Source organism: Balaenoptera musculus, chromosome 14 (assembly GCF_009873245.2).
Source record: "Balaenoptera musculus isolate JJ_BM4_2016_0621 chromosome 14, mBalMus1.pri.v3, whole genome shotgun sequence".
Lineage (NCBI taxonomy): Eukaryota > Metazoa > Chordata > Mammalia > Artiodactyla > Balaenopteridae > Balaenoptera > Balaenoptera musculus.
In genome coordinates this window covers 15,632,369-15,657,543 of record NC_045798.1, presented here as the reverse complement: position 1 = coordinate 15,657,543, position 25,175 = coordinate 15,632,369, and the positions used below count along the sequence as shown (strand labels likewise).

The following is a 25,175-nucleotide window of genomic DNA, read 5'->3' as shown; positions in this document are numbered from 1 at the left end:
ACCTTTCTCATGACCTGCCCTTTTTTGTGCCTCTGGTCTACTCAATGCTGTGCAAAGTAGATAGCAAAAGACAATATAGTGTTCTGGAAATCAGGAGCTTCAAATTCTGGTTCTGCCCCTTACTGGGGAAAAATTATTCAACCTTTCTGGGCCCCAGTCTCCTCTCCAAAGTGGGAAACTCAGAGGTCGGGGGGGAGAAAGAATTAAATGAGAAGAGTCAGCTAAGTTCCTAGCCTAACTTTGCAACAGATGATGCTGAAATGACCGTAAAGTAGATGTAAAGGGGGCTGAACTTCATTAATCATCAGGGAAGTGTATTGGGTTGGCCAAAAAGTTCGTTTGGGTTTTTTCCACAACATCTTGTGGAATACTAATTAATACTACAAGGAGATACTATGGCCCACTCAGAAAGGCTAAAATTAAAGACCGACAAAATCGAAGCTAGAATGAAGAGCAACCAGAACCTGCATAAACTGCTGGTGGGAGTGTAATTGGTGGAATCACTTTGGAAAACTGTTTAGAAGTTTCTACTGAGGTTAAACTTGTGTGTAGTCCATGGCTCAGCAATTCTGCTCCTACCTAACAGAAATATGTATCTGTGCATATAGAAAAGACATGAACATGAATGTTCCATTGCAGCTTTATTCATAACAGCTAGAAATGGCTCAAAACCAAATGCCCATAAGTAGCAAAATTATTACAACATATTTACACAATAGAATACTATACAACCAAAAAAGGGACAGATAACTATTGACATGGATGAATCTCACAGACATAATGTTGAACAAAAGAAACCAAATGTAAAAGGGTCTATACATCTGATTTAAATGTAGGTCAAAAACAAGACACTGAATCTTGCCAAGAGAACAAGATAGTGATTATCTTTGAGGGAGGTAGTGACTAGGAGGGATCATGAGGGTCTTCTGGGAGCTGGAGTGTTCTATATCTTGATCCATCTGAGTGGTAGTTGCATGGGTGTATGCAAATTCAAAAATCCTACAAGCTAGAAATTTAAGATTTGTGCATGTTATTGCTTGTTAAGTATACTGTGATCAAGAAGAAATTAAAAGTACCTGGTCTAGTGCTCAATAAATAGGAAGTTGTATTATTCCTGTGCACATTACACATTCCTTGCCAGCATCAATCAGAGCTCTTGGTACATAGTAGGAGCTCAATATATGCTCTTCTTTCTTTCTCCATCCTTTATGTCAATCGCAGGATCTCTGTCTGTGATGAGGACAAATTCGGCCATAACGAGTTTATCGGTGAGACCAGATTCTCGCTCAAAAAATTGAAGCCCAACCAGAGGAAGAACTTCAATATCTGTCTGGAGCGGGTGATCCCAGTGAGTGCCTTTGTCCCAAGGGTTCAATGGGGAAGAAGAGTTGGAGGGGTGGATGCTGCCTTCTTCTGGGCCTGTAAAGGATGTGATAGATCTGTAGGGTGCCAGACAGGAGAGGGGCTGTGGCAGCTGTTGGAGGGAGGGTGAAGATTTCAGGTCAGAACATGGGGGGTTGCATCCTGGCCATGCCTTCTACCAACCCTGTGTTAGCATCACTTCTGAAGGTCAGAGTGGTTTGGCAGTGTGGCCTGCCTGAGTTCAAAGCCAGCTCTGCCATTTCCCTGCTCCCTGACCTTCACCAAGGGTCTGAACTATTCTGGGCCTCAGTTTTTCTTGTCTCTAAAATGGGTGTTACAACAGCACCTGCCTCATAGGAGGCAGAACCTAGTACCTAATAAGCACTCATAAGTTAACTGTTGTTATTATAGTAAATAATACTTCCTTACCCACCTGTCGGTCAAGAAGTCATAAAGAATCATAGAGAGACACAAGAGGCAGGATACCATAGCGCTTAAGAGCATGGGCTCTGGAGCCAGACTGAGTTTGAGTCCCAGTTTCTGCCACTTATAGTATAACTTGAGTCAAATGACTTAACCTCTCTGTGCCTCAGTTTTCTTGTCTGTAAAATGGGGTAATATAGTACCAACCTCATAGGGTCTTTTAAGGATTAATGTAAAAGTACATGTAAAGCATTAAAACTGTTATTGTTAGATGTGATACTCACCTTTTGAGAAAGAACAAGAACCAAATTGAGGTTGTCCAATTGGGCTACACCTCAGAATCAACTAGAGATTTTAAAACCAGATCTTTACAAAATAGATTCTGTGGGGGATCTCCCTGGATATTCTGACTTAGCAAGATAGGGTGAGACCTAGCAATCTGTATTTTTAGACATAATCCAACCTACCCTTTTTTAACGTCTGAGCCACCTGGGGCCCAAAAAGAGGAGCGAGTTGCCAAGGTCATACCGCAAGTCAGTGACTGTGTTCTCAGGCACCAGCCAGAGCCCAGCTTTCTTGCAATGACCATCGTGCCTGCTCCCCCTGGGCAGTGGGCCAGCACCCCATTGGGAAGCCATGGGGGGTGGGAGGGGGACTCCTGCAGCATCCTCCCGCCAGATGCCAGCCTGAGGATGGACTATCTGTGTGCTGCACCGTATTTTATAGCACAGACAAAGGAACAAGACACAAGAGGGAAAATTGCAAGGAAGAATTTACACGGAATGCCAGTCTCCCAATAAATCATTAGACGTGCCTAGGAATGAAGCCTTTCCTCTGGGTCTTTGCCTGGTAACAGTTGGCTCTTCAGGCTTCGTCATCCTTCCGTCACTCAGTGAGTCCAGTTGGTCAGCACAGGGGCCAGGACCCCGTCTGAGTCTTCAGCTCCTGGGTCTGCCATCTCGCTGTGATGGACGCAGCCAGCCTCAGAGGCACAGAGGTGGCAGGACAGGCCCGCACTGGCCCCAAAACCCTGCTGATCATCTCCTTTGCTCTTAAACCTCCCACCACCAACTCCCCTCTTATGCCCCACTAAGGACAGGGACCTCATAAGCTCTGACCCCTCTCCTCTGGACATCAGTTTTCCTCATTTCTAAAGTGAAGAGGTTGGATTTAACCAGTGCTTTTCACATTGTGTTCCCCAGAGCCTTAGAAGCCTGCAAAAGGGCCTTAGGAGACATGGGGGAAGAAGCACCTGGTGGCCCCTGTGCCACTTCAACCAGAGCAGGCAAAATCTTATCTGTTTTGTGCATGGGCTACTTTGCCACTTATTGGTTGTGGCAAGTGGTTTAACCACTCTGACCCTCAGTGTCATCATCTGTAAAATGGGGATAGTAATACAACCTACATCAATAGGCTGTTGTGCATTAACATGGTCTCTCAAATGGTTAGCGTTATATACATTTTAGCTGAATGGGGGAAAGCTGGAGGGCCACAGAAGCTTGGAGAACCCATCCTCATGGCTCTGGATGTCAGTGGAGGGAAGAAGGGGTTTCTGGTCTTTCTTGTGTAGGGAGATGAGCCCCATTGACAATGTTATTTTTCCCTTCTGTCTCCTTCCTCAAGATGAAGCGTGCTGGAACCACCGGGTCAGCCCGAGGCATGGCCCTTTATGAGGAGGAGGTGAGCGCTGAGTGGGTATTGAAGCCACAGTCAGGGTCTGGCATCTCCCTTTTCTCTCCCTCCCTGGCCCCTTTCCCACTCTTTTACTCCAAACCACCTGCCTGTTGGTTCACCATGAGAGGTGCCCTTGCCCAGGGCATTAGAACATGAGACCAGGAGCATGCTTTTCACACCTGGAGCCCCCAAGGTGGAGGAAGCCCCATCCTCTCACACCTGAGAGACACCCTCGAATTCCTTGACCTTGTTAGCAGAAGCTCTGCTGGCAATTCTGCTGCACTAGAGCAATGCCACGCTCCCTCCATGGGGATGTAGGGCAGGTGCTTTGAGCTGTGTGTCTGGCAGAGGCTGGAGTTTGGCTTCACAACCATGCCCTCGGCCCCAAGGACTGTACTTTTGAGAAAACTGAATGGGTGGGGGGAGTCTGAGCTGAGTCACGTTGGAATCAGGGTCAAGCTCAGCCTATGATCAGAGTCAGGGTCAGTCCATGTCTAAGTCAGAGTAAAGCCATTGGCCCCCATGTACCTAGGACTGGGCCCCTTGGCTTTCATCATTTGCTCCTCCCTGGAGTCTGGGGTGGCTGCTGTCTGTAGTGCTGATTGCACTAGCACTGGCCCAGCTCCTCCTACTTTCCACAGACTCTCTCTTTAATGATCACCATCCATGTTGCCCGGACCCCTTCTCTCCTAGGCCCACACACCCTCTTCTCCTCCTGCAGCAGGTGGAGCGTATTGGTGACACAGAGGAACGCGGCAAGATCCTGGTGTCCCTCATGTACAGCACACAGCAGGGAGGCCTCATTGTGGGCATCATACGCTGCGTGCACCTGGCGGCCATGGACGCCAATGGCTACTCAGATCCATTCGTCAAGCTGTGAGTCAATGTCTGGGGACTATAAATGAGCCCCAGAGGGGGGTCCTAGATCCTTGCAAAGAGAGGACCAGAGAGCTTCCCTAAGATCATTGTACATTGAGGCCCAGAGAGGGCAAGGAACCTGCCCAAGGTCACACAGTGAGACGGATGCCCAGAACTGGTGAGTGTGAGTCTGGAGTCTCAGTCAGCCTGGTATGTCACCCACCCATATGAGAAGTTTTGTGGCTCTTCTCCTGTGGGAGAGGGGTGGTCGGCAAGGTTACAGTAATCCCATTTGTAGCCCCTGGGAATCAGCAACACATCCCTCCAGAGTCCAGAGCCCCACCACCAAAGAAGCAACCTGACTTTTTCTGGATTCAGTCTGGAAATGCTCAAAGAAAAGACCTTAGGCTTTGGGGTTATTCCAGTTATCTCAATCATGGGGAATAAGAGAGACTTTGTGTTCTGGATCCTCTGAGAAGATGCCAAGAGGGGATTAAACAGAGGAGAAATGCCTGTGTGAGGGAAAGTAGGGGGAGAGTCAGGGGAAATGGGACAGCAGTTAGACGGCCATTCGAGTCTGACCCTAAGTGAGGGGACGAGGGAGGGAGGGATGGGTGGAAGCATCCCAGATGCAAGTTCAGCAAAGCCATCAGGAAGTCCTCAAGCCAAAATTGGCCATCACATGAGGCCCATGTCTCCTAGGAGTAGACCTGCCATAGGTATCCCTGCCATGTTCGGTAGTCAGCTGGGAGTGTGGCTTGGCACAAACATGGCATGGATTTCCAAGCGCGGCAGCTGGGGCCTCGGTCATTTATGTTCCCTGTAGTTGGAGGTCCTCCAGGCACATTCTCCAAGCCGCCATTGAATCAGACATGGGATGCACCTCCCATCTCTGCCAGCTACCAGCTGTGTAACTATAAGCAAGTTATTTGATGTCTCTGAGCCTCGGATTCTTCATTGGTAAAGTGGAGAAAACAAGTCCACCTTTTTCCAAGAGTGCCCATAAGGCTCAAATGAGATATCATATAAAAGGAATAAAATTACGCCTGGTACAGAAACATTTAGCTACTCTGAATAGAATTCTGCCTTGCTTGTGGCAGTAAAATGTGTGTTTATGTGGTTGTTGAGAGCCTGAGCTCTGGATCCAGACTGCCCGGGTTTGAATCCCAGATCCAATAGTCTTCAATATTCTCCAGCTGTGTGACCTTGGGCTCATGCCTTAACATCTCTGGGCCTCAATGTCCTCATCTATGAAATGGGAAGAGTAATATTGGTCATTTGGTCCTGTCCTCCAAGAAGCAGACACCAAGACTAGATGAGATGCTAAGAGATTTGCTGGGGAAAGCGCCTGGGAAGGAAAATTGAGAGAGAGCTGGAGGAGGACCATAGAGACAACAGGCCTGGTGCACATCTGCTTCCTGAGGGGTAGTGGGGGGATGGTTGGGCAGGAAGAGTCTTAGACTGCAGTGCAGTTCTGTGTAAGTTTCAACCACTGTGGTGGGGAATCCTTGAGCGCAGTCGCCCATTAGAGGAGCCCCGCATCTCCCAGAAATGGGGCTGCCTACTGTCACTGCTGGCTCAGGTACTGGCTGAGAGCAGCCTGTGGGGAGCATGGCCACATGAAAACACAGTGGTGAATTCAGAGCCCAGCAGCTTGTCAGTCTCCCCCTGCAGTTGGAGATCTGAGAGATGCATTTTCATGGAGTTGGTGCTCAATAAATACCTGCCATTATGGTTATAAATAATTACTATCACTATCTTACTCATGGCAAAGAGTGTTTATTAATGATCTCTCCAACCTGGGAGACACTCCTTCCCCCATCCCCACTGCCTCTGACAATAGAAATCAATGCTTCCCTTAAGGTCATGGCTACAAATGAGGCCACAGTGAACTTTGCTCCAGATTTTCTTTGAAAGAGGATTTTAGTTAACAAAAGAACACACATGTCTGGAATGCGTTTGATTTCTAGGAGTAATTTGGTGTAATTTTCTAATTTTCCCATATGGTCCAATAGAGAACATTAGCTCCTGGGCTCTTGTCCTGTACTCCATTGAATCCCAGACACATGCAAATTGTTTTTCTTAAATAACTCTCCCCACCACCCCTTCTCCCATCTACCCAACCCTCCAGAAGAAGTAGAGTTGCAGTGGTCACCAGTGAATCAGCTGCCCTGGTGGGCATTGTAAAAAAGAAAACAGGAGATCATTAATCAATTTAAGATCCAATAAAGTTTTTTAAACTTTATTGCCCTTTATTTTTGTTCAGCATCTGGTACCTTTCAAATCCCCTTTTGTATCTCTTCTTTCAGATTATCCTCAAAAGCAGTTCTGTGAGTGAGAAAGAAAAGTTTGCCTTCTTTACAGATTGGGACGCTGAGGCATACCAAAGTTACACTCATGTTGAGAGTTGCACAGCTAGTGACAGCTTGCATCAGAATCCAATTGTCCTAACTCTTTAGAGTTTTTAGCCCATTTTATTTATTCGCCCAGAAAATATTGATTGAGCACCTACTACGTGTCATGCATTGTGTCTACACTGGGGAAGAGCCTTCTAGGCAGAAGAAATAGTATGTGCAAAGGCCCTGGGATGGAAAGGAGAGTGAATGGGGTGTGGGGTGAAGCACGTGGCACAAGATCAGGCTGGACAGGAGCAGGGACCCAACCACGCAGAGCCTTAAGGCCACATTAAGGATATTGAACTTCACCCTGAGGTCAAAGGAGAGCCATGGAATAGTTTTGAACAGGAGACTGATTGTAATCAGATTTGCATCTTCTCCCTTTTGTGCATACACTCATCATCTCCCCAGGACCTGGGGACAGCTTAAGAGAGAATCAGTAGTGAAGCCCCAGGCGCCGTCATCCAGGTTCTCAATGATCCATTGGGAGAAAGTCCTAGCTAAGAGCACAGACTCCAGAGGCAACAGCTGGGTTGAGTCCCCAGCTGTGTGACCAGAGGCACATGTCTCAACTTCTCTGAATGCTCAGTTTCCTTATATGTAAATGGGTGGTTGTACCATCTAGGGTTTGTTGAGGGTTAAATATGCATAAGGTGCTTAGGTAATGCCTGGCACCAAGTAGATGCTCTGATGCACATTGGTCATTATTAATGTTGATTCACTTTCTGATCTGTTCATTATTCTCCTGACACTGGGAGGACCTTGGGGGTCATCAAGAGGCTGTTCTTATTCATTAAACTTCATCCATAATGGCCTCTCATGTCTCCTCTCAGCTGGCTGAAACCAGATATGGGAAAGAAAGCGAAACATAAGACTCAAATTAAGAAGAAAACCTTGAATCCTGAATTTAATGAGGTAAGGCTGCCCCATTTTCTGCCATGCTCTGGGATAGTTCCTATATGTGAGGGAGGAACAAATTCCCTGCTAGAAAGTTGTAAAGCACAAAAAAAAAAAAAAATTTCTTACATACATCAGCTTGAATTATCTAAAGAAGAAGGAATGAGTTCCTCATCATTGGAGGGAATCAAGCCTAAAACAAAAGCCTATAGATTTGGAATGTCATAGGGAAGACACTGTATTTGGAGAGAGAATGAATTAAATCATCTCCAATGTCTTTACCAACTCTAATAGTATATAATACTGATATTTGAGGAAATAAATAGGGGCAGTTGTCCCCTTTCACCCACCCAGTTGGCACTGCCCTCTCCCTCTCCCTCTCCCTCTCCCTCTCCCTCTCCCCCTCCCCCTCCCTCTTGCTCTCCCTCAATCCTCAGGTCCGTCCAGTGCATCCAGTCCTGCTAAAGCCACTGTCTAGATACCCATTGAATGTGCTTATTCCTCTGTATTCACACTGTGACTTGTCAGTCATCTCAATACTCAATTGTTGAGCACTAGGTTATGGTCCAGCCACACAGCTGTTAGACAAAGCCATAAAAGTGGTGATGCAGAAAAAAATTAAAAGTAAAAATAAAGTGGTGATGTAGAAAAAAAAAACTGCTAACATGCAAAGTTGGTTTTTACCATATGTTATAAAATGGAAAAAGGAAGCCACAGTACAGTATATTCATATTATATTTCTATAATACAATATTCAAATATTTCATATGGTATAAAATTCAAATTAATATTCATATTAATTTTTCAAAACAGACACCAGTATGGTCACACATGGGGAATGTTGACAGTGGTCATTCTTGGGTAGATAGATAACAAGTTTCTGTTTTGGGTTTTTGTGGGGTTTTGTTTTCTTTTTTGCTTCCTTGTTTGTTTTAAAGATGAACATGAATGAATTTTATGATTAGGCAGAAGAATTACTGACAAAATCAGATTATCTGAAAACATAAACACCTAACCCTCAACTACCTTTAATCTGTGAACAATGGAGCGGGAGGAAAACTGCTTCAGAAGCTATCAGAATGGAAGGACTGAGTTCATGGCTATCTGCCTTTAAGGAAACTTGACCAGGACCAGCCCTCTTAGAAACACCCCGCCAGTCTTCCCAACTTCAAGCAGAGTCATTGAAAAGAGAATTATAGGGCCTGGGGGGCTTTGTTATACCGAGTGTTGGTTGAGAGGGGATCATCAGGCCTGGGGTAAAGGCCCCTTTGATTCCAGATACCCAGTACAAGGTCCTCCCCTTGGTCCATGAACCCCTAGGACTCAGCCTCTTAGCTCCCGATGCCGAAGGCTCAGAGAACCCTGTCACTCACATGTCTTCCTCTGCTGCATCTAGGAATTTTTCTATGACATCAAACATAGTGACCTGGCGAAGAAGTCACTGGACATCTCAGTCTGGGACTATGACATTGGCAAGTCCAATGATTACATCGGTGAGTGCTCCCAGCTCCCGGGGAAAACCCTATCCTCTATCCTCCCAGGAGAGGAGAGCCTTACCCAGGGATGCACAGGGTTGAGGGCACTGCTTTACTTTGGTAATTACATTGTCCAAACGCTAAGTCGGGACCCATGGTCCTCACTTGGGTCCAATTTGGGTTACAAAGCTGGGAAGATTGGATCATGATTGGTTATTTGCTGAACAAATCACCTCCAGCAGAATAATTAAATTACAGAAGAGTGGAGTGTGTGGCCTCTGCAGAAAATAAGGTGCAAAGGAAGTCACCTTAATCTATTTGCAAGTCCAGAATGAAGGTTCTACTGTTCCCAGTCCCCCTCCAAATAATGAGGAAGAACAGTCATTACAGGTGGAGCAGGGAGGGAATTCCAGACAATGGATACAGCATGAGCAAAGGTGTGCAGGCAGGATTGAGCAGGGTGATGAAACTGACTCTTTGCAAATAGATGATGAGTACCAGAAGTAGTGAGAGAGAATTTCAGTGAGTGCAGTGGTGACTTAAAGAAGGTCTTAAAAAATAGACAATGAAGTTGTGACTTGATGCCACAGTAGGGAGCCATTGCAGGTTCTTGAGTAGGTAGTCTGCAGGCAGAGAAAGCCAGTAGTAGTAATAACATAATAACCACAACCTCCAGAGAGAATGGATCCCAAGTGGCTGGAGGGGGGTGGGTCACTGCTTGGTGGCAGTTTTTCCCCAACTAGACATTTGGGTCCAGAATGAGATTCCCGTGCATGCCTCCACTCTGACCGCCTGCCCCTGTCTTCCCATCTTGTCCTCCAGGAGGCTGCCAGCTGGGGATCTCAGCCAAGGGAGAGCGCTTAAAACACTGGTACGAGTGTCTGAAAAACAAGGACAAGAAGATCGAACGCTGGCACCAGCTACAGAATGAGAACCACGTGTCAAGCGATTAGGATGGCGCCCAGGTCCCCACCTCCATGCCCCAGCCCATGTCCCGTCACCCCACAGCCTGTCCCAGCTGCCCATTGCACTCTGGTCTCTCTTCTCTACGCCTCCCCCAAGCCCATCACTCCTGGAGCCTGCCTTTGCAGTCTCCCCCGCACCTTGGACATTGCCACCAAAAACCCCCCCTCTCCTCAACGCTGCGATGCGGGCTCTGAGCGCAGCCCCTCTCTGATCCCTCCAGAATGGAGCCATAGGGATAGGGATGGGGAGATTTTCACAAGGAGGTTGTTAATTTAACAACCTCTCAGCCTGGGTAAATTACAGAGGCTCTTCATCATTTAGGACTGTTTTTAGACCCTCCTGGCCTTGGACACACGCACATAACACACACACACACACACACACACACGTGCACAACTTGTTTCCTATGTTGCATCCACCTATACCCTCAGTTGTCAGCAGAGCCAGACAAGGCTGTGAGGATAAGCATTTGGGCAGAAATAGAGCATCCCGGGTCCCTCCACCTCTTCACATCATACACCCCAGTTGCCACAAAGCAGACCCCCATGTTTAAACTCCCCAGTGACTAGGAACACACCCTCCTGGCTCCAGGTGCATCAAGAAATGACCATGCAGAATACCCAAAGGAACTGGGTAGCCCCCCCTCTTTCAGGATGTCCCCTATTTGCTTCCTAGCAGAAACTAGCTCCCATTCTCTACCACCCACCTCACCCCTTCTCCTCCTTCCCCTTCCCTTTGCCCAACGCCACGTTCACCTCTCCCTTCCTCACCCTCTCACCTCTTCTCTCTGCTCCCACCTCTCGCCCCTTCTCCTTTCTCCCTCTCTGAGGGGGTAAAATAGCAAAAGCAAAAAAGTGTATCTTAATACAGCCTCACCTTCTCACCTCCTCTCACCAGCCTCACCAGCAAATGCTGAGAAACTGGCAAAACCCTGAACTTCCATGTAGGTCTGCGCTTCTACAACCACCCACTTCTCCCCTTGGCAGAGCCGGGTGTCCTTGGGCCTTGGGCTGCTGCTGGCGCTGCCCTGGGTGCATGGCAGCATCCCGCAAGCTGTGTAGACACCCCGTAGAGGGGCTTTCTCAGCCTCTGGCCTCCCCAAGTGGGCGCAGAAGGTGTTTAAACCAGAGGTCTGGGTTCCAGGGGGCCTCTCCAAAGCCCCTAGCCCTTCTCCTTCCTTTGCTCTTAGCTAAATGAACAAATGACCCCCCCTGCCCCCTCCCCCGCCTCTCTCTCTGACTCTCTTGCATCCTGTCTCTCACTCAGAATCGCCTCTGGTCTGTCTCTCTATCTCTTGCACCCTCTTCATTGTGTCCGGAGAACAAAACACCATCATGGACATAAAACTTTAGAGAGTGACAGATCCTGACACCAAAGGCTTTTGTTCCATCATGAATTGTTCAGTCTTTCTTCCTAAAAATTAAAAAAAAAAATTATTTTTTCAAAGGAGGTAAAGGCAACGAGGACAAACATTATAAGGTTCAGGGTCAGGTCATCTTCAGTGCCCTGTGAGAAAGGTTTGATTTTTCCCAATTTCCAGTAAGTCTTCCCCTATGAAAATTGCCCCCCCTCTCTCCAATACCCCAACATTATCTATAGAAGTAGCCAGAGGGACACTAAAATTCTCACTTTCTCCAAACACACATCTTTTAACCTTCCATTTCGGGGCCCTCCACCCCTAGCTCCCTTGACAAGTCATTGGAAGTCATTGATTTCTTGCCTTGAATAACCGTTTTCTAGACACCAGGTATTTCGCCTTCTCCATGATGGCCAACAGCTTCCTGGCTGCCATCTTCCCTCCTGACCCTCTCTCTCCAGTGGCCCCCTTGGTGCCCACTCTCAGCCCACCTCCCGTTCACGGTTTGCCCTTAGGAGAAAGCATGCTGGCTGTGTCTTCCAGGCCTAACTCTGGCATTGGCGCTGGACTCAGCATGCGGCTAGCTCACAGTGCCTAGGTCCAGGCGCGCCCCCTCCCTGACTAATGTAAACACCTCTGCTAGAACACACATACACACACACACACACACACACACACACACACACACACACAAACACACGCCCTCTGGTGCATGCAGAACCGCCCATCGCCTTTCTTTGTGATGATGTAGCCAAAAATAAAGTAGGAATAGCCAGGAAAACTGATGGCCTGGGTTTTTCCTCTCTGGTTTCTGGAAGCTCTTTCTCCCCACCAACATACATGATGTTACCTGGATAGTCAGTAGTTAATGAGCATCTGCTATGTTCCAGCTACTGGGGATACAGCAGTAAGCAAGGCAGATGCGGTCCCTGCCCCCGTGAAGTTTGCTTTCTGATGGATTTCATCTTGGAAAGGTGGGCTCCAGCCAACTTGACTGACCTCACACCCTCCTGGAAGAATGCTTTTTGCTGGTGTCCACCCAATAAGAAGGCAGCATCCTCATCTTTTCCCGACTAACCCAACCTTGGGGAAAACTCCCTAGTGGTTGTGGAATCAGATAATTTCAAGGCTGAAAGAGACCACAGAGTTGAGCCAGAGCCTAGTTCAATCAGCTCACTTACCTGACAGATGAATAACCCAAAGCCCAGAGAAGGGAACTGGCACTTCCAACATCTCATGGCTGCAGTGCCAGGAAAGGGGCTAGATCGTTGGACCCCCTGTGCGATGCTCTTCATGTACCGATTATAAGAAGGCAGATCACCAAACACCTCTTTTATATTGAAGCACTTTCCATCCTGCGATGAGCCTTTTCAGAAATGACCCCTCACTTGAGATTCTCAACAGTACTGAAAGTGAGCTAGTAAGTAACTAACTTTCCAGAAGGATTTTTAAACTCACTACAAGTGAGATTTTCAGCTTAAGTCAAAAGAGCTTAAGCAACCTATCAGGAAGATTGGTTGCTTCTTAGAAGGAGCTGACAATTCCATACAATGGAAACTTCTCTTCCATGCCAAGTTTTCTCACTCACAAAAGGGTGGCTCTCACTGTTGGGGGCAGAAGTTGGCATATTAGAATCACCTGGGGAGATTTATTTTTCAAACTACCCATGCTCTCCCTGCCACCATCGCCCCTCCCTGCAGATTCTGCTACACCCTGGGGACCAGAGGTATATTTGAAAATATTTCCTGGTTGATGGTTTGGGCTTCCCACCTCCATCGTGACTTTGCAAACCACTGCCCTAAAAGTCCATCATTTTGCCTACGATTCAGTCAGCTACCACTAAGTGGAGAGGGGTGCCAGTTAGGGCCACACAGGCCTCTCAGAATGGCAGTAAACCCTAGTTGTCACTCTCTTTCCTGTGCTCATGGTGGATCACTAATCAATATGGCATTTTTCCCACAGAACCCACTAGCAGCATCTGCATGCTTCTCAACACAGCAGTCTACCCCTGGCAGCCGCCACCCGTCAGTCATGGGCAGCTGAAAGAAGCCTAATTTCCACCTCTGAAATGGTTGATCTCCTTCCCTAGGCGTGGGATATGCTTAACAGGCTGAGATGAATACACATGAGGAAAGTTTTCATAAATATCAGTACACCTAACTTGACGAATTTTCTTTTTTCCCCACTGAAACCAAACATAGCGTAAGAGGCAACGTGGTGTGGTAGAAATCACCTGACCAGAAAAGCACACCAGCTTTTTAATCCACTCAGTGCAACATTCAGATCCTGACTGTCACTTACTAGCTGTGGAACCTAACCTCTCTGAGTCTCGGTTTCCTCATCTGGAAAATGGGGACAGTATGTGAGCTTGAGCAAGTCCCTTCCTCCTGTGGGTCTTCAACTGTATAGGCAGGACATCATTTGTAGTCCCCTGGGCCCACAAATAATGCTTTCATTTCCCAGTCATTCAAAGAAGACCTAAACCTCGTTGAGGGCAGATCCCCTGACTGCAGTCCTGCATTATCTGTTTTGCATAAAACACACAAGAATGAGCCATCTATAATTTCCTGTTCTGTTTCTTTAAAGAAAACAAGAACGTAAAGTCACCTGCAAAGACATGAGGGCCTAATTCTGGATTTTTCCAATTATGCCCTCAGTTCTTTTAGAGTTGTCTCACTCATACCTAATTCTCTGCACTGTTTTACGGCACTAGGCTTTATTACATCTTTCCAAAGAATTCAGTGCTGGTTTTCTAAGGACAGATAGCTTTCGCACTCATGCTGGATTTGTTTACGTATATTTTGTCAAAAGTATATATTTCATTAACAAGTACGATTGCCCAAAAAGCATTTGGGAGCAAACAGAATCTTTGATAAACATACGTTCCAACTGTATGTATAGAGTGTCACATAGACGAATGCCCATCCCCTTCATGGTCCCACATGCCTTAGGCATAAGTCAATATGTTATACAGAAGGAGTGGGGAGTGTCAATTAATTGATGAGCTGGTTAAGAGAAGGGTGATTCAGAAAGATAGCTAATTGTCACTGACGGACTGCTTCACCCAACAACAGCAAAATACACATTCTTCTCAAGCTCACATGGGATATTCACCGAGATAGACTACTGTCTGGGCCATAGAACGCACCTTAACAGATTCAAAAGCATAGATAGCATACAAGGTATGCTCTTTACCACAATGGAATTAAACAAGAAACCAAGAAAAGAAAGATCTGGAAAATTCCAACATCTTTGGAGATTAAATAACACACTTCTAACACACACATGGGTCTAAAAGTCTCAAGAGACATTGAAAAAATATTTTACACTCAAGGAAAAGAAAAAATAAAATTTAGAGACACAGTGAAAGCAGTGCTTAGAGGAGAATTTTTAGCACTGAATGCATATATTAGAAGAGAAGAAACATCTAAACTCAGAGATCGTGGAGCAACAGGTGAGACTATTCTGCAATGATTTCATAATTGGTGGAGACAACACATTATGATTTGGCAAACCCATAAAATGTACAACGTAGCGTGAACCCTAATGTAAACTTTGAACTTTATTTAATGATAACATATCAATATCAATTCATCTTGCAACAAATGTACCACACCAAATTTGATAATAGGGGAAACTATGGGTGGAAGGAGAGGGGACATAAGTGAACTCTGTACTTCAATTTTTCTTTAAACCCAAAACTTCTTTAGGAAATAAAGTCTATTAATCAAAAGGGGGAAAAGTATAGGACAATGTCATTTAGAAAAAAGAGATACACGGTTAGAGTTTGTGTGTACGTGTGTGTGCGTTAACCTAGAAAAAAATATCTGGAAAGATCTCCACCAAAATGTTTATAGATGTAGTCTTCGAAGTTTAGGATCCTGGATGGTCTTTATGCTCCCTGATTTTTCTGACATTTTTCTTTTTATAATATGCAGGTACTGCTGTGAAGATCGTAGGAGACCATAAACCAATTTTGTAGGTAACAAAAAAAGACAAAGGAAACCCCCCCAAAAGTTTTTACTTATGATTTCTCTTGGGTGAGGTACTAACCTGGGTTAAAAAGCAACATTTTCAGAACAGTCTGAAGAAAGGCCTGATGTTCTAGGGGGCTGGATAAAGGCAGAGCAAGTCTCAGAGAGCAGGGGAAAGAGCTGGGAGACACAGGGTCAAAGGGGTTTTTGATTTCTTAAAGGCAAAGAACAAGGGTATGGCTCCTCCCTTTCAAAGAAAGGAAACCAGTGACACTCCAGACTCAGGTCACAGCTCCACCCTTTCGAGAAAATGAAACTAACAGCCTCCTAGACCCAGGCAGCAGAAGAGGTAGAAGCTAACAGGGTCTGGCAGCCAACTCTGCCGCCTCTGGCTCTCCTGTCCCTGCCTGAGCATCATGAAGAAGCTCAGAAAGACCCGAGCCAACCAACTGGACAAGTTCATCGAAGACCGCCTCCTGCCAGACGAGGATTTCCGCACGCAGGTCAATGAAGCCATCCACATCATCTGCAGTTTCCTGAAGGAGAGGTGTTTCCAATCGGCCCCCTACCCTGTTCGGGTGTCCAAAGTTGTGAAGGTGAGTCCAGAACTGCCTGGCTGGGGAGAAGGGGGCTGAATGAGCAAGTGTTTCCACGGAGACAGAGCAAAAGGTTGAGGTCTCTGGGGCTGGTGGTTTCTGATTTATCCATGCCAAAACTATAACCACAGCTTGTGAAAGTAGCTTCTGGGGTGACGGCCTCCACCTGTAAGTTTTTTGTTTTGTTTTGTTTTGTTTTTAGAGAAACATTGTGTTTAATGGTAAAGCTTAGCACACTCTAGCACCGGGCATGGCCTGGAGTCGAAGCAGCAGGGGTGGATAGGTGCCCTCCATGGAGTCTCACATGGCAAAGAGGATGAGGAAGGCGACCATCAAACAGAAGAGTCCCATAGCCTCAGACAGGGCAAAGCCCAGAATGGCATAGGAGAAGAGCTGCTGCTTCAGAGACAGGTTCCTGGCATAGCCAGTGATCAAACTGCCGAACACTGTTCCAATGCCGGCCCCTGAACCAGCCACACCAACTGTGGCAGCCCCAGCACCAATAAACTTGGCCGCTGTGTCAATGTCCCGGGAGACAACACTGGTCTGGAACTCCCGCCTGGCCACCTGGAGTGGGACACTGCTGTAAGAAGGCTGTTCAGATGGGATCTCTGGCCTACTCAGGAAGGAGGCAGACACAGGCCTACTCAGACCCCTGGTACAAGAGCAGATCAGAGCAGGAGGAATGAGTAGTGCCCTGGTAGTCTGCATTTTTTCGGTCTGCACTCCCACTGTCCTGCTGCCCCTGCTCAGAACACAGCGCTCGCCCGGCTCAAGGTGACTGACTCACCTGTAAGTTTTTAACAAATGCCCAGGTGAAGTTTATAAACCACCTATGTCACGTCCACTACAGAGATAGACAAACTGAAGCCCAGCTGTATCAACAATCTGCTAATCATCAACCAGGCTGGGGACTCACCATTCCTGCAGACTCATGAGCTGGTTAAGAGTATAAGTTTTGAAAGCAGATAGCACCTGCTGCTGTGAAATCTTGGGCAAGTCACTTAACCTCTCTGTGCCTCAATTTCATCCATAATTCCCAGTACTTTGCAGGGCTTGCAGGTCAAGTAAAATAAGCCATGGACCAGTTTACAGTATTAATTATATAAGGTCAAAAAGAACAGGGAATAAAGAACACAGACCCTGTAAAAAGGCAACCAGGGTGTGAATTGCATCTCTGCCACCTACTAGCTGCATGATCGGGCTGATACATAATCTCTCTCAGCATCTGTTTCTCCATCTGGAAAATGAGAACAGATGATAATAGTAGCTAAATCATAGAGTTTTTGTGAGCATTCTAGGAGTTGACTGGTAATGCCTTCAGAACACTGAGTGGCTAGCACTCAGAATGTTAGTGATTGTTCTCAGCATTTTATTTAGGAAGGCTCTTCTCAGTGATAAATGTCAGTTCTCATCCTCATCACCTTTTTTAGGGTGGCTCCTCAGGCAAAGGCACAACCCTCAAGGGCCTATCAGATGCTGACCTTGTAATCTTCGTCACCAGTCTCACAAGTTTTCAGGAACAGCTTCAGCACCGAAGACGATTCATCGAGGAAATTAGGAAACAGCTGGAAGCTTGTCAAAGAGAGGAAATATTTGAAGTGGTGTTTGAGGTCCAGAAACGCCGAAGGAAGAAGCCCCGTGCTCTCAGCTTCGTGCTCAGGTCCCCTCAGCTCCTCCAGGGGGTAAAGTTTGATGTCCTGCCTGCCTTTGATGCCCTGGGTGAGCACTCCCAGTCACAAGGTGTTTCAGCCTTTGTCCTATGTCAGGGCTTCTTCCTCTTTTTTTTTTTTTTTTTTTTTTCATGTTTCTGAGCAGAAATCTTCCTCAGTTCAAGAGTCTATTAAAACATAAACATCCCTTCAACATGGGGAGAAGATCTTAGTATCTCTCTCGGAGCAAGATAACTAGGGTCATATTCAGCCACCACAGTGACATTACACAACAAATTGGTACAATTTGGGGGTAAGACATTTCTTATACAACACCTGCTAGGCTTACTAGTTCTACTTATGGCAAATTGTGTGAATCTTACCTTTCTATAAATGAGGCAGCAAAAGATGCACACTACTACATATAAAGTAGATCACCAACAAGGTTTTACTGAATAGCATAGGGAACTATATTCAATATCTTATAAATTTGTAACTGAATCACTTTGCTGGACACCTGAAAATAACACAATATTGTAAATCAACTATACTTCAATTAAAAACAAATAGATAAATCCCAAAAAAATGAAGCAGCATGTATCTGGTGTAAACACAGTATGTTAATTTCATCTTTTATCCAAAGCATAAGGAAATATCATCAAATTTATCTGAGGGTTGGAATTGGTAGACAATGTGCAGGAACACTGGGACAGGAAGCAGTACATCTCTGTGGCTCAGTTTCCACTGAGTACCTTCCATGTGCAAGGCACTGTTCTATGGCCATAAATGAGACAGACAGGGAACCTCTCTCCGAGCCTGACAATAATAATTTAAATACCATAAATGAAAGGATAACTTGTTGTGACAAAAACTAAATATGGTGATTCAAAAGAGAATGATGGGGCTTAGAGGGCGTTTTTAGACAGGGCAACAAGGAAGGTGACCTCTGACCCGAGGCCCGAGGGATGAGAGGAAGCCAAACCTGGGAAGATCTGGGGCCTCCAGGAAGAGGAAACAGCAAGTGCAAAGGCCCTGAGACAGGAATGAGCTTGGCATATTTGAAGAAGTGAAATAACCAGGGGAGTAAGTAGCAAAGGGATCAAGGCAAGGGGTGAGATGGCAGAGGTGGCAGGAGACAGGTCACACCGAACCTCCTGGGCCACTGCGAGGACTTTGGATTTTATTCAGATGTCCTGGGAAGCAAGAAGTGGAAGGATCAGGTTTTAAAAGGCCTCTGTGGGCGCTGGGTAGAGAATGGGCTGTGGAGGATCCAGGAAGGAGGCTGCTGCCATCTCTGCTGTGTCCAGGTGAGAGATGATGCTGGCTTGGACGGGGTGGCGGCAGTGGAGATGGGAGCAGCGAGGACTGGGGATGGCCCTCAGGCCTCCTGGCTCTGGGCCTGCTGACCTTTCCACGGCCCCCCATGGTCAGTGAGCTTGTCTCCTCAGAGGGACTGAAAGAAACTCAGAGAAGAGCTGACATCTTCACATTGTGGATTAATTCCCAACAGGTCAGTTGACCAAAGGCTACAGACCTGACCCTAAAGTCTACGTCCAGCTTATCCAAGAGTGTGAGTCCCTGGGGAGAGAGGGCGAGTTCTCCCCCTGCTTCACAGAGCTGCAGCGAGCCTTCCTGAAGGAGCGTCCAACCAAGCTGAAGAGCCTCATCCGCCTTGTGAAGCACTGGTACCAAATGGTATGGCATGTCCCATCTAGACAGAGAGCAGAGGAGGAGGAGGAGGAGGGAGAGAAGGAAGAGAGTGAGAACAAGAGGTGGAGGGAGGGGTGGAATAGAGGGAGGGAAGGAGGAGGGAGAGGTGTGGGGAGGAAGCAAGGATGAGGCAGCGGGAGGGGGAAGAAGGAAAGGGAGGGGAGGGGAGAGGAGTGGGGAAGAGAAGAAAGAGGAGCGGGAGGAGGAGGAGGAGAGGAATCAGAAAGGATGGGGGAGGAAGGAGGGAGATGGACAGAGATGAATGGAGAGGAGGGAAAGAGCATGAAGGAGGGGAGAAGGCAGGGAACAAGGAGGGAGAGGATGAGAGGAAGAAGGTGGAAGAGTAGAGGTTGTGGGGAGGGGGGAAAGGAAAGGGAGAAGAAGGGTAGGGCCCGGGACAGGTGCCAGTGGACTCAGGTATCTCATTCTTCCTGGTCTTCCCTTATCAGGAAATAACAACTCCACCCTTCCAGTTACTCTGGACAAAACCGTGGCTCTTTCTTATCTTTTGCACACACACACACACACACACACACACAAATACATATCCAACCAGTCTGTAAATGGCTTGGTCCTGTATCTAAAATATACCCATTATCATCAGCCATCACCACCTCAGTCACTCCCACCCTGGTCCAAGTCACTTGGGAGGCTCACAGGATCTGCCCTCGACCTCCCTGAACCCCCATCTCTGCCCCCTCACCACTCCCCCAGGCCATGCTCTCCTCTTCATTAGTCCTCCAAGAGGGAAACTCTACTCCAGCCTCAGGGCCTTTGCATGAGCTTATTTGTTTATTGCCTGTCTCCCCACTAAAAATGTACATAAAAGAAGGGATTTGTATATTTTCTTCACTGCTGTATCCCCAGAACCTAGAATAGTGCCCTGGCACATAATAGGTTCTCAGTAAGTAATTACTCAATAAATTAATGAGTGCTAACACCCCCACCCCCCAACACACTCTTCTGTTCACTTCCTAGCTGTCTGAATTTGGGCAAATGAATTAACATCTTGTCCCTCCCGTTTTCTCACTTGCAAATAGTAACATGGCACAGCAGTAGTAAATCACATACCACAGTGATGCGCATGTAGATTGCTTTGGGTAGTATGCACATTGTAACAATATTAATTCCTTGAATCCATGAGCATGGTATATCTTTCCTTTTATTTTTGTCATCTTCAGTTTCTCTCATCAAAGTCTTATATACTTCAGGGTACAGGTCTTTCACATTTATGGTTAAAGTTATTCCTAGTTTTTTTCTTCTTTTTGATGCAATTGTAAATGAGATTGTTTTAAAATTTCTCTTTCTGATAGTTTGTTATTCATGTATAGAAATGCAACAGATTTCTGTATATTATTTTTGTGTCCTGCAATATTCCTGTATTCAGTTTTTAGTTCTAAAAGTTTTTTGGTGGCGTCTTTAGGGTTTTCTATGTATAGTATCATGTCACCTGCAAATAGCAATAGTGTAACTTCTGTTTTAATTTGGATGCATTTTGTTTCCTTTTTTAATGTTTTTTTAAAGTTTATTTATTTTTGGATCTGTTGGGTCTTTGTTGCTGCGCGTGGGCTTTCCCTAGTTGCAGCGAGCGGGGGCTACTCTTCCTTACAGTTCACGGGCTTCTTATTGCGGTAGCTTCTCTTGTTGCAGAGCACGGGCTGTCGGCCCTTGGGCTTCAGTAGTTGCAGCACGCAGGCTCAGTAGTTGTGGTGCATGGGGCGGGCTTAGTCGCTCCACGGCATGTGGGATCTTCCCAGAGCAGGGCTCGAACCCGTGTCACCTGCATTGGCAGGCGGATTCTTAACCACTGCGCCACCAGGGAAGTCCCTGCATTTTGTTTCTTTTTCATGCCTGATTGCCATGGACGGACTTCCAATACTATGTTGAATATATGTGGGGAGAGTGGGCATATATGTCTTGTTCCTGATCTTAAAGGAAAAGCTTTCAGCCTTCACCATTGAGTATGGTTTAGCTGTGGGTTGGTCGTATAGGGCCTATATTGAGTTATGTTCTCTCCATACCCACCTTGTTAAGAGTTTGTATCACAGGTGGCTGTTGAATTTTCTCAAATGTTTTTTCTGTATCTGTGGAAATGGTCATATGCTTTTTATCCTTCGTTTTGTTAATGCAAATGTATCACGTTGATTGATTTGTGGATACAGAAGCATCCTTGAATCGGTGGAATATATCCAACTTGATCATGGTGTATGATCTTTTAATATATTGTTGAATTTGCTTTGCTAATATTTTGTGGAGGATTTTTGCATCTATGATCATCAGGCCTATAATTTTCTTTTTTTGTAATATCTTTGTCTGGTTTTGGTGTAGAATGAGTTTGGAACCATCTCTTAATCCACAATTTTCTGGAATAGTTTGAGAAGAATAGGCATTAACTCTTCTTCACATAAAAGCTGAACAAACTCATTTTCCTAATTTTTTTTCCTCTTCTCAGTGTAGGATGAGACGTGGGAAAAAACTGCCCCCACAATATGCCCTGGAGCTCCTGACAGTCTATGCTTGGGAGCAAGGAAGCATGGAAACAGAATTCAGCACAGCTCAGGGATTTCGGACTGTTTTGGAATTAGTCCTGAAGCACCAGCATCTCTGCATCTACTGGGAAAAGTATTATGACTTTAAAAACCCTATTATTGGACAATACCTGAGAAGGCAACTTGCAAAACCCAGGTACTCTATCCCCACATGGCTTAGCTCCCCACATAAATGAACCCATGATTACAGCTGTGGCACCTTGGAAATGTAGGAAGTGGGAGGGATCCATATTTATTGATCATCATCTATTGTCAATCATTTTGCTGGGCACTTTACTCCTACCATCTGATTTAGATAATAAATTTAAATAATAACCTCCAATCCAGTGAGGCAGGCACTATGCTAACCATTCTACAGATGACTGAGGTTTGGAGAAATAAGAGCTTGTCCAAACCTTAACAGAAAATGAGTGAAATAGCTGAAATTTGACTCAAATAACAATAGCTACAGCAACAATAATGACTGCTCCCAGGAAGTAAGAGCTTGCTGTAAGACTAACACACTTGAACAGAATAGTAAAATTTTGGTTATTAAAACTGACATGTATGGACCCCTTATTATGTTCCAGTTACTGTTCTGAGCACTTCACATGCTTGTCTAGATCCTCATACAACATCCTTTGAGGTAGGGTTATTCAAATCTCCCCATTTCACTGATGAGGATACTGAGGATTAGAGATTCAGGTGACCTGCCCAAGGACACACCACTAATAAAGAGCAGAGGTAAGATTCAAACCCAGGTCTATCAAGGCCCAAATGCAAGCCTCCTTCTCCTTGTGTTCAATGCCCACCGTAGGGGAGGGCACTCAGGTCACACCCCAGGGAGCAGTGCCCTCCTGGGCCCCTCCTGCTGCCCTGAGTCCCAGTCTGCCCAAGTTGGTATTTTGCTCTGCCAGGAGCTCTAGGCCCCCTCAACACAGCCCACATACTCACCTGCCCCTCTCTAACTGTTGCTTTTCAGACCTGTGATTCTGGACCCAGCTGACCCTACTGGAAATGTGGCTGGTAAAGACCCATATAGCTGGCAGCTACTGGCACAAGAGGTTAGGGTCTGGCTGGGGTACTCATGCTGTAAGAATTGGGGTGGGTCTCCAGTCAGCACCTGGAAGGTGCCGGTGTGACCTCCTGATTCCCTCATGTGACCTGATATTAATGGCACGTTGAAAGAACAACTTCTAGAAATACTGCATTAAATCAAATTGAATTTCATCTCTGTCTTTGTACTCTTTTACTGTGGTTACTAGAAAATGTAAAATTACACATATGTTCTGCCCCAGAATGAATCACTGGATTAGACAATAGGCTTACCAACTCACATTGTCACCCCATCTCGGTACCAAAAACAACATTGCATTTACAGAAGTCCATTCAATAAAAACTCCCTTAAGGATGCACAAAAGATCACGCATGTTCTTACCACCTGAGTCACTGGTCACATGTGTGGCTGCGAAACAGTCTTTGGCTTCTCCATATTACTGTTCCTCCTTTGAGTCCTCCAGCATCCCTGTGAGATGGTTCTTATTCTTGTTGTCATAATAATACACTGAGATTTGGGCACTTGCTCAAGTCACCAAACATTCCAGCAGCATTTGTTGAAGGGACCATCCTTTCCCCACCGTTCTGTAAAAGCCACCTCTAACATATGTCCAGAGCCCGTCTGTGTGTGAGTCTGTGTAGTTCCATTGGTCAACTTTGGCATCCTTGAGTTGATACTACCTTGACTAATTACTCTAGCCTGGTGTTAATTCTTAATATCTTGTAGAAAACTCTGTTCTTATCCAAACCAATGTCTTCTCTTGGCTCTATTTCTATGTTAATATTATACTCCATTTGTGAAATTTCACCCAAAATACGGGGAGGCATTTGATTAGAATTCCATAAATTAGTTCAGGGAAGATGACATCTATTGAGAATCCCAATCCACAAACTTGGAGCTTCTTTCCATTAATTTTCCTCTTCTTGAATTACTCTGTAACTATGTTTTATAGTTTTTCCCTGCATTGGTCTTAAGTGTGTTTTGTCATATCATTCCTAGATACTTGTTTTTATGTTATTGTACTTAGGTTTTCTTTAATTTCATTTTGTAATGGTTGGTTTCATGAAGACCTAAATGTTTTCAGTGGGTATATTCGATTAAAGCATGGTGAGTGAGCTTTGTACTTTTCTGAATTTTGCGATTTTTGTTTTGCTGTAAATTTGTACTGCTTGAATGACCACAAGAAACAATAAAGCCTTTTCTTTCAAAACCTTTTGTGATAAGTATTTGTCAGCTGAGCTCTGATAGTTTGGGCAAAGCTGGCAGACCCAGGTGACAGAAAGCTCAAGGGTGCTGCAGTTTGGAGCTGCTGGTTCAGGTACAAGTTCATGAGGTTCAGAAACAGAGGAGCAAGTGTGTAAGGGATGACGGAAATGCTCTCATGAAATTTGAAGCACCCGAGTCATAAATTCCTGACTGCCCAGAGCTGAGTCCCCATTCTGGGCAACTTCCTGCTGAGGAAATGAAACTGGGAAGAACTAAGGTTGAAGCAACAGAGATGAGGGTGGAGTTCTCTGAGCCGCCCTGGGCACTCAGCATCGTGGCCAGGTGCCCCAGCCCCACCAGGGGGCGCAGTTATTTTTTTCATTATTATTAACTTTTATCGGAGTATAGTTGCTTTACAGTTTGTGTAGGGTGCAGTTTGATGTACTGCCTGCCTTCCACCCTCCCAGCCACATGGGGTTTCAGTCTTTGTCCTGTATCAGGGCTTCTTTCTCTCTCTGTTCATATTTCCGAGCAGACGCCCCCCACAGTTTGAGAGTCTTACCAAAATAAGGTGTCCCTAAAAAATGGGGAGGAGATCACATTGGGTGGGCCAAAAAGTACCTTCGGTTTTCAAGTAAAAATAAAAGACCCATTTTTCATTTTTACCAAGAACTTTATTGAACAACGTAATCACCCTTTTGTTCCACTACCTTCTGCCATTTTTCAGGCAACTTCATAATTCCATCTTTCCAAAACTTTTTATCTTTTTGAGCAAAGAACTGTTCCAGGTGCCTTTTACAGTCTTCCAGGGAATTGAAATTTTTTCCATTAAGAGAATTTTGCAAAGACCGAAATAAATGGAAATCCGAAGGTGCAATATTTGGTGAATACAGCGGATGGATCAGAGCTTCCCAGCCAAGCTGTAACAGTTTTTGCCTGGTTATCAAAGAAACATGCGGTCTTGTGTTACCCTCATGGAAGATTATGCGTTTTCTGTTGACTAATTCTGGACGCTTTTCATCGAGCGCCGCTTTCAGTTGGTCT

At 45.8% G+C, this 25,175-nt stretch overlaps 3 protein-coding genes across 6 annotated transcripts in view; 2 read left to right on the top strand and 1 right to left on the bottom strand.

Moving 5' to 3' along the window:
* The window catches only part of RPH3A (rabphilin 3A), a 95,944-nt gene extending 85,107 nt beyond the window's left edge, over positions 1-10,837 (top strand). For all 3 annotated transcript variants that reach the window (XM_036824092.1, XM_036824091.1, XM_036824090.1), the window contains 6 exons: positions 1,222-1,348; positions 3,409-3,465; positions 4,181-4,335; positions 7,547-7,628; positions 9,007-9,103; positions 9,908-10,837. In XM_036824092.1, the coding sequence (XP_036679987.1) occupies positions 1,222-1,348; positions 3,409-3,465; positions 4,181-4,335; positions 7,547-7,628; positions 9,007-9,103; positions 9,908-10,038 (649 nt within the window). In that variant the 3' untranslated portion in view covers positions 10,039-10,837. The remainder of the gene's footprint in view (positions 1-1,221; positions 1,349-3,408; positions 3,466-4,180; positions 4,336-7,546; positions 7,629-9,006; positions 9,104-9,907) is intronic.
* A 4,623-nt stretch (positions 10,838-15,460) lies between these two features.
* On the top strand, positions 15,461-24,114 carry LOC118879887 (2'-5'-oligoadenylate synthase 1-like). Of its 2 annotated transcripts, none has more exons than XR_005016171.1 (5): positions 15,461-15,978; positions 17,412-17,700; positions 19,141-19,325; positions 21,798-22,025; positions 22,851-22,931. XR_005016171.1 is itself a non-coding variant. In XM_036823048.1 (5 exons), exons 1-5 carry the CDS (start codon positions 15,799-15,801, stop codon positions 23,008-23,010), a joined length of 1,047 nt encoding a protein of 348 aa, XP_036678943.1. In that variant the 5' UTR covers positions 15,461-15,798; the 3' UTR covers positions 23,011-24,114. The 2 variants fall into 2 exon arrangements, 1 of the variants encoding a protein (XP_036678943.1); XM_036823048.1 differs by having other exon boundaries at positions 21,793-22,025; positions 22,851-24,114.
* Positions 16,179-16,744, bottom strand: LOC118879888 (ATP synthase F(0) complex subunit C1, mitochondrial-like). The gene has a single exon (XM_036823049.1). The coding sequence runs from the start codon at positions 16,687-16,689 to the stop codon at positions 16,279-16,281; it is 411 nt and encodes a 136-aa protein (XP_036678944.1). The 5' UTR covers positions 16,690-16,744; the 3' UTR covers positions 16,179-16,278.
* Positions 24,115-25,175: the final 1,061 nt, after the last annotated feature.

Excerpts from the sequence above, each read along its gene's own strand:
- LOC118879888 (XM_036823049.1), bottom strand. The coding sequence starts at position 16,689 with ATGCAGACTACCAGGGCACTACTCATTCCTCCTGCTCTGATCTGCTCT.
- LOC118879887 (XM_036823048.1), top strand. The coding sequence starts at position 15,799 with ATGAAGAAGCTCAGAAAGACCCGAGCCAACCAACTGGACAAGTTCATC. Across the intron at positions 17,701-19,140 it reads GCCTGCCTTTGATGCCCTGG|GTCAGTTGACCAAAGGCTAC; the intron begins GTGAGCACTCCC and ends AATTCCCAACAG. Across the intron at positions 22,026-22,850 it reads AGGCAACTTGCAAAACCCAG|ACCTGTGATTCTGGACCCAG; the intron begins GTACTCTATCCC and ends GTTGCTTTTCAG.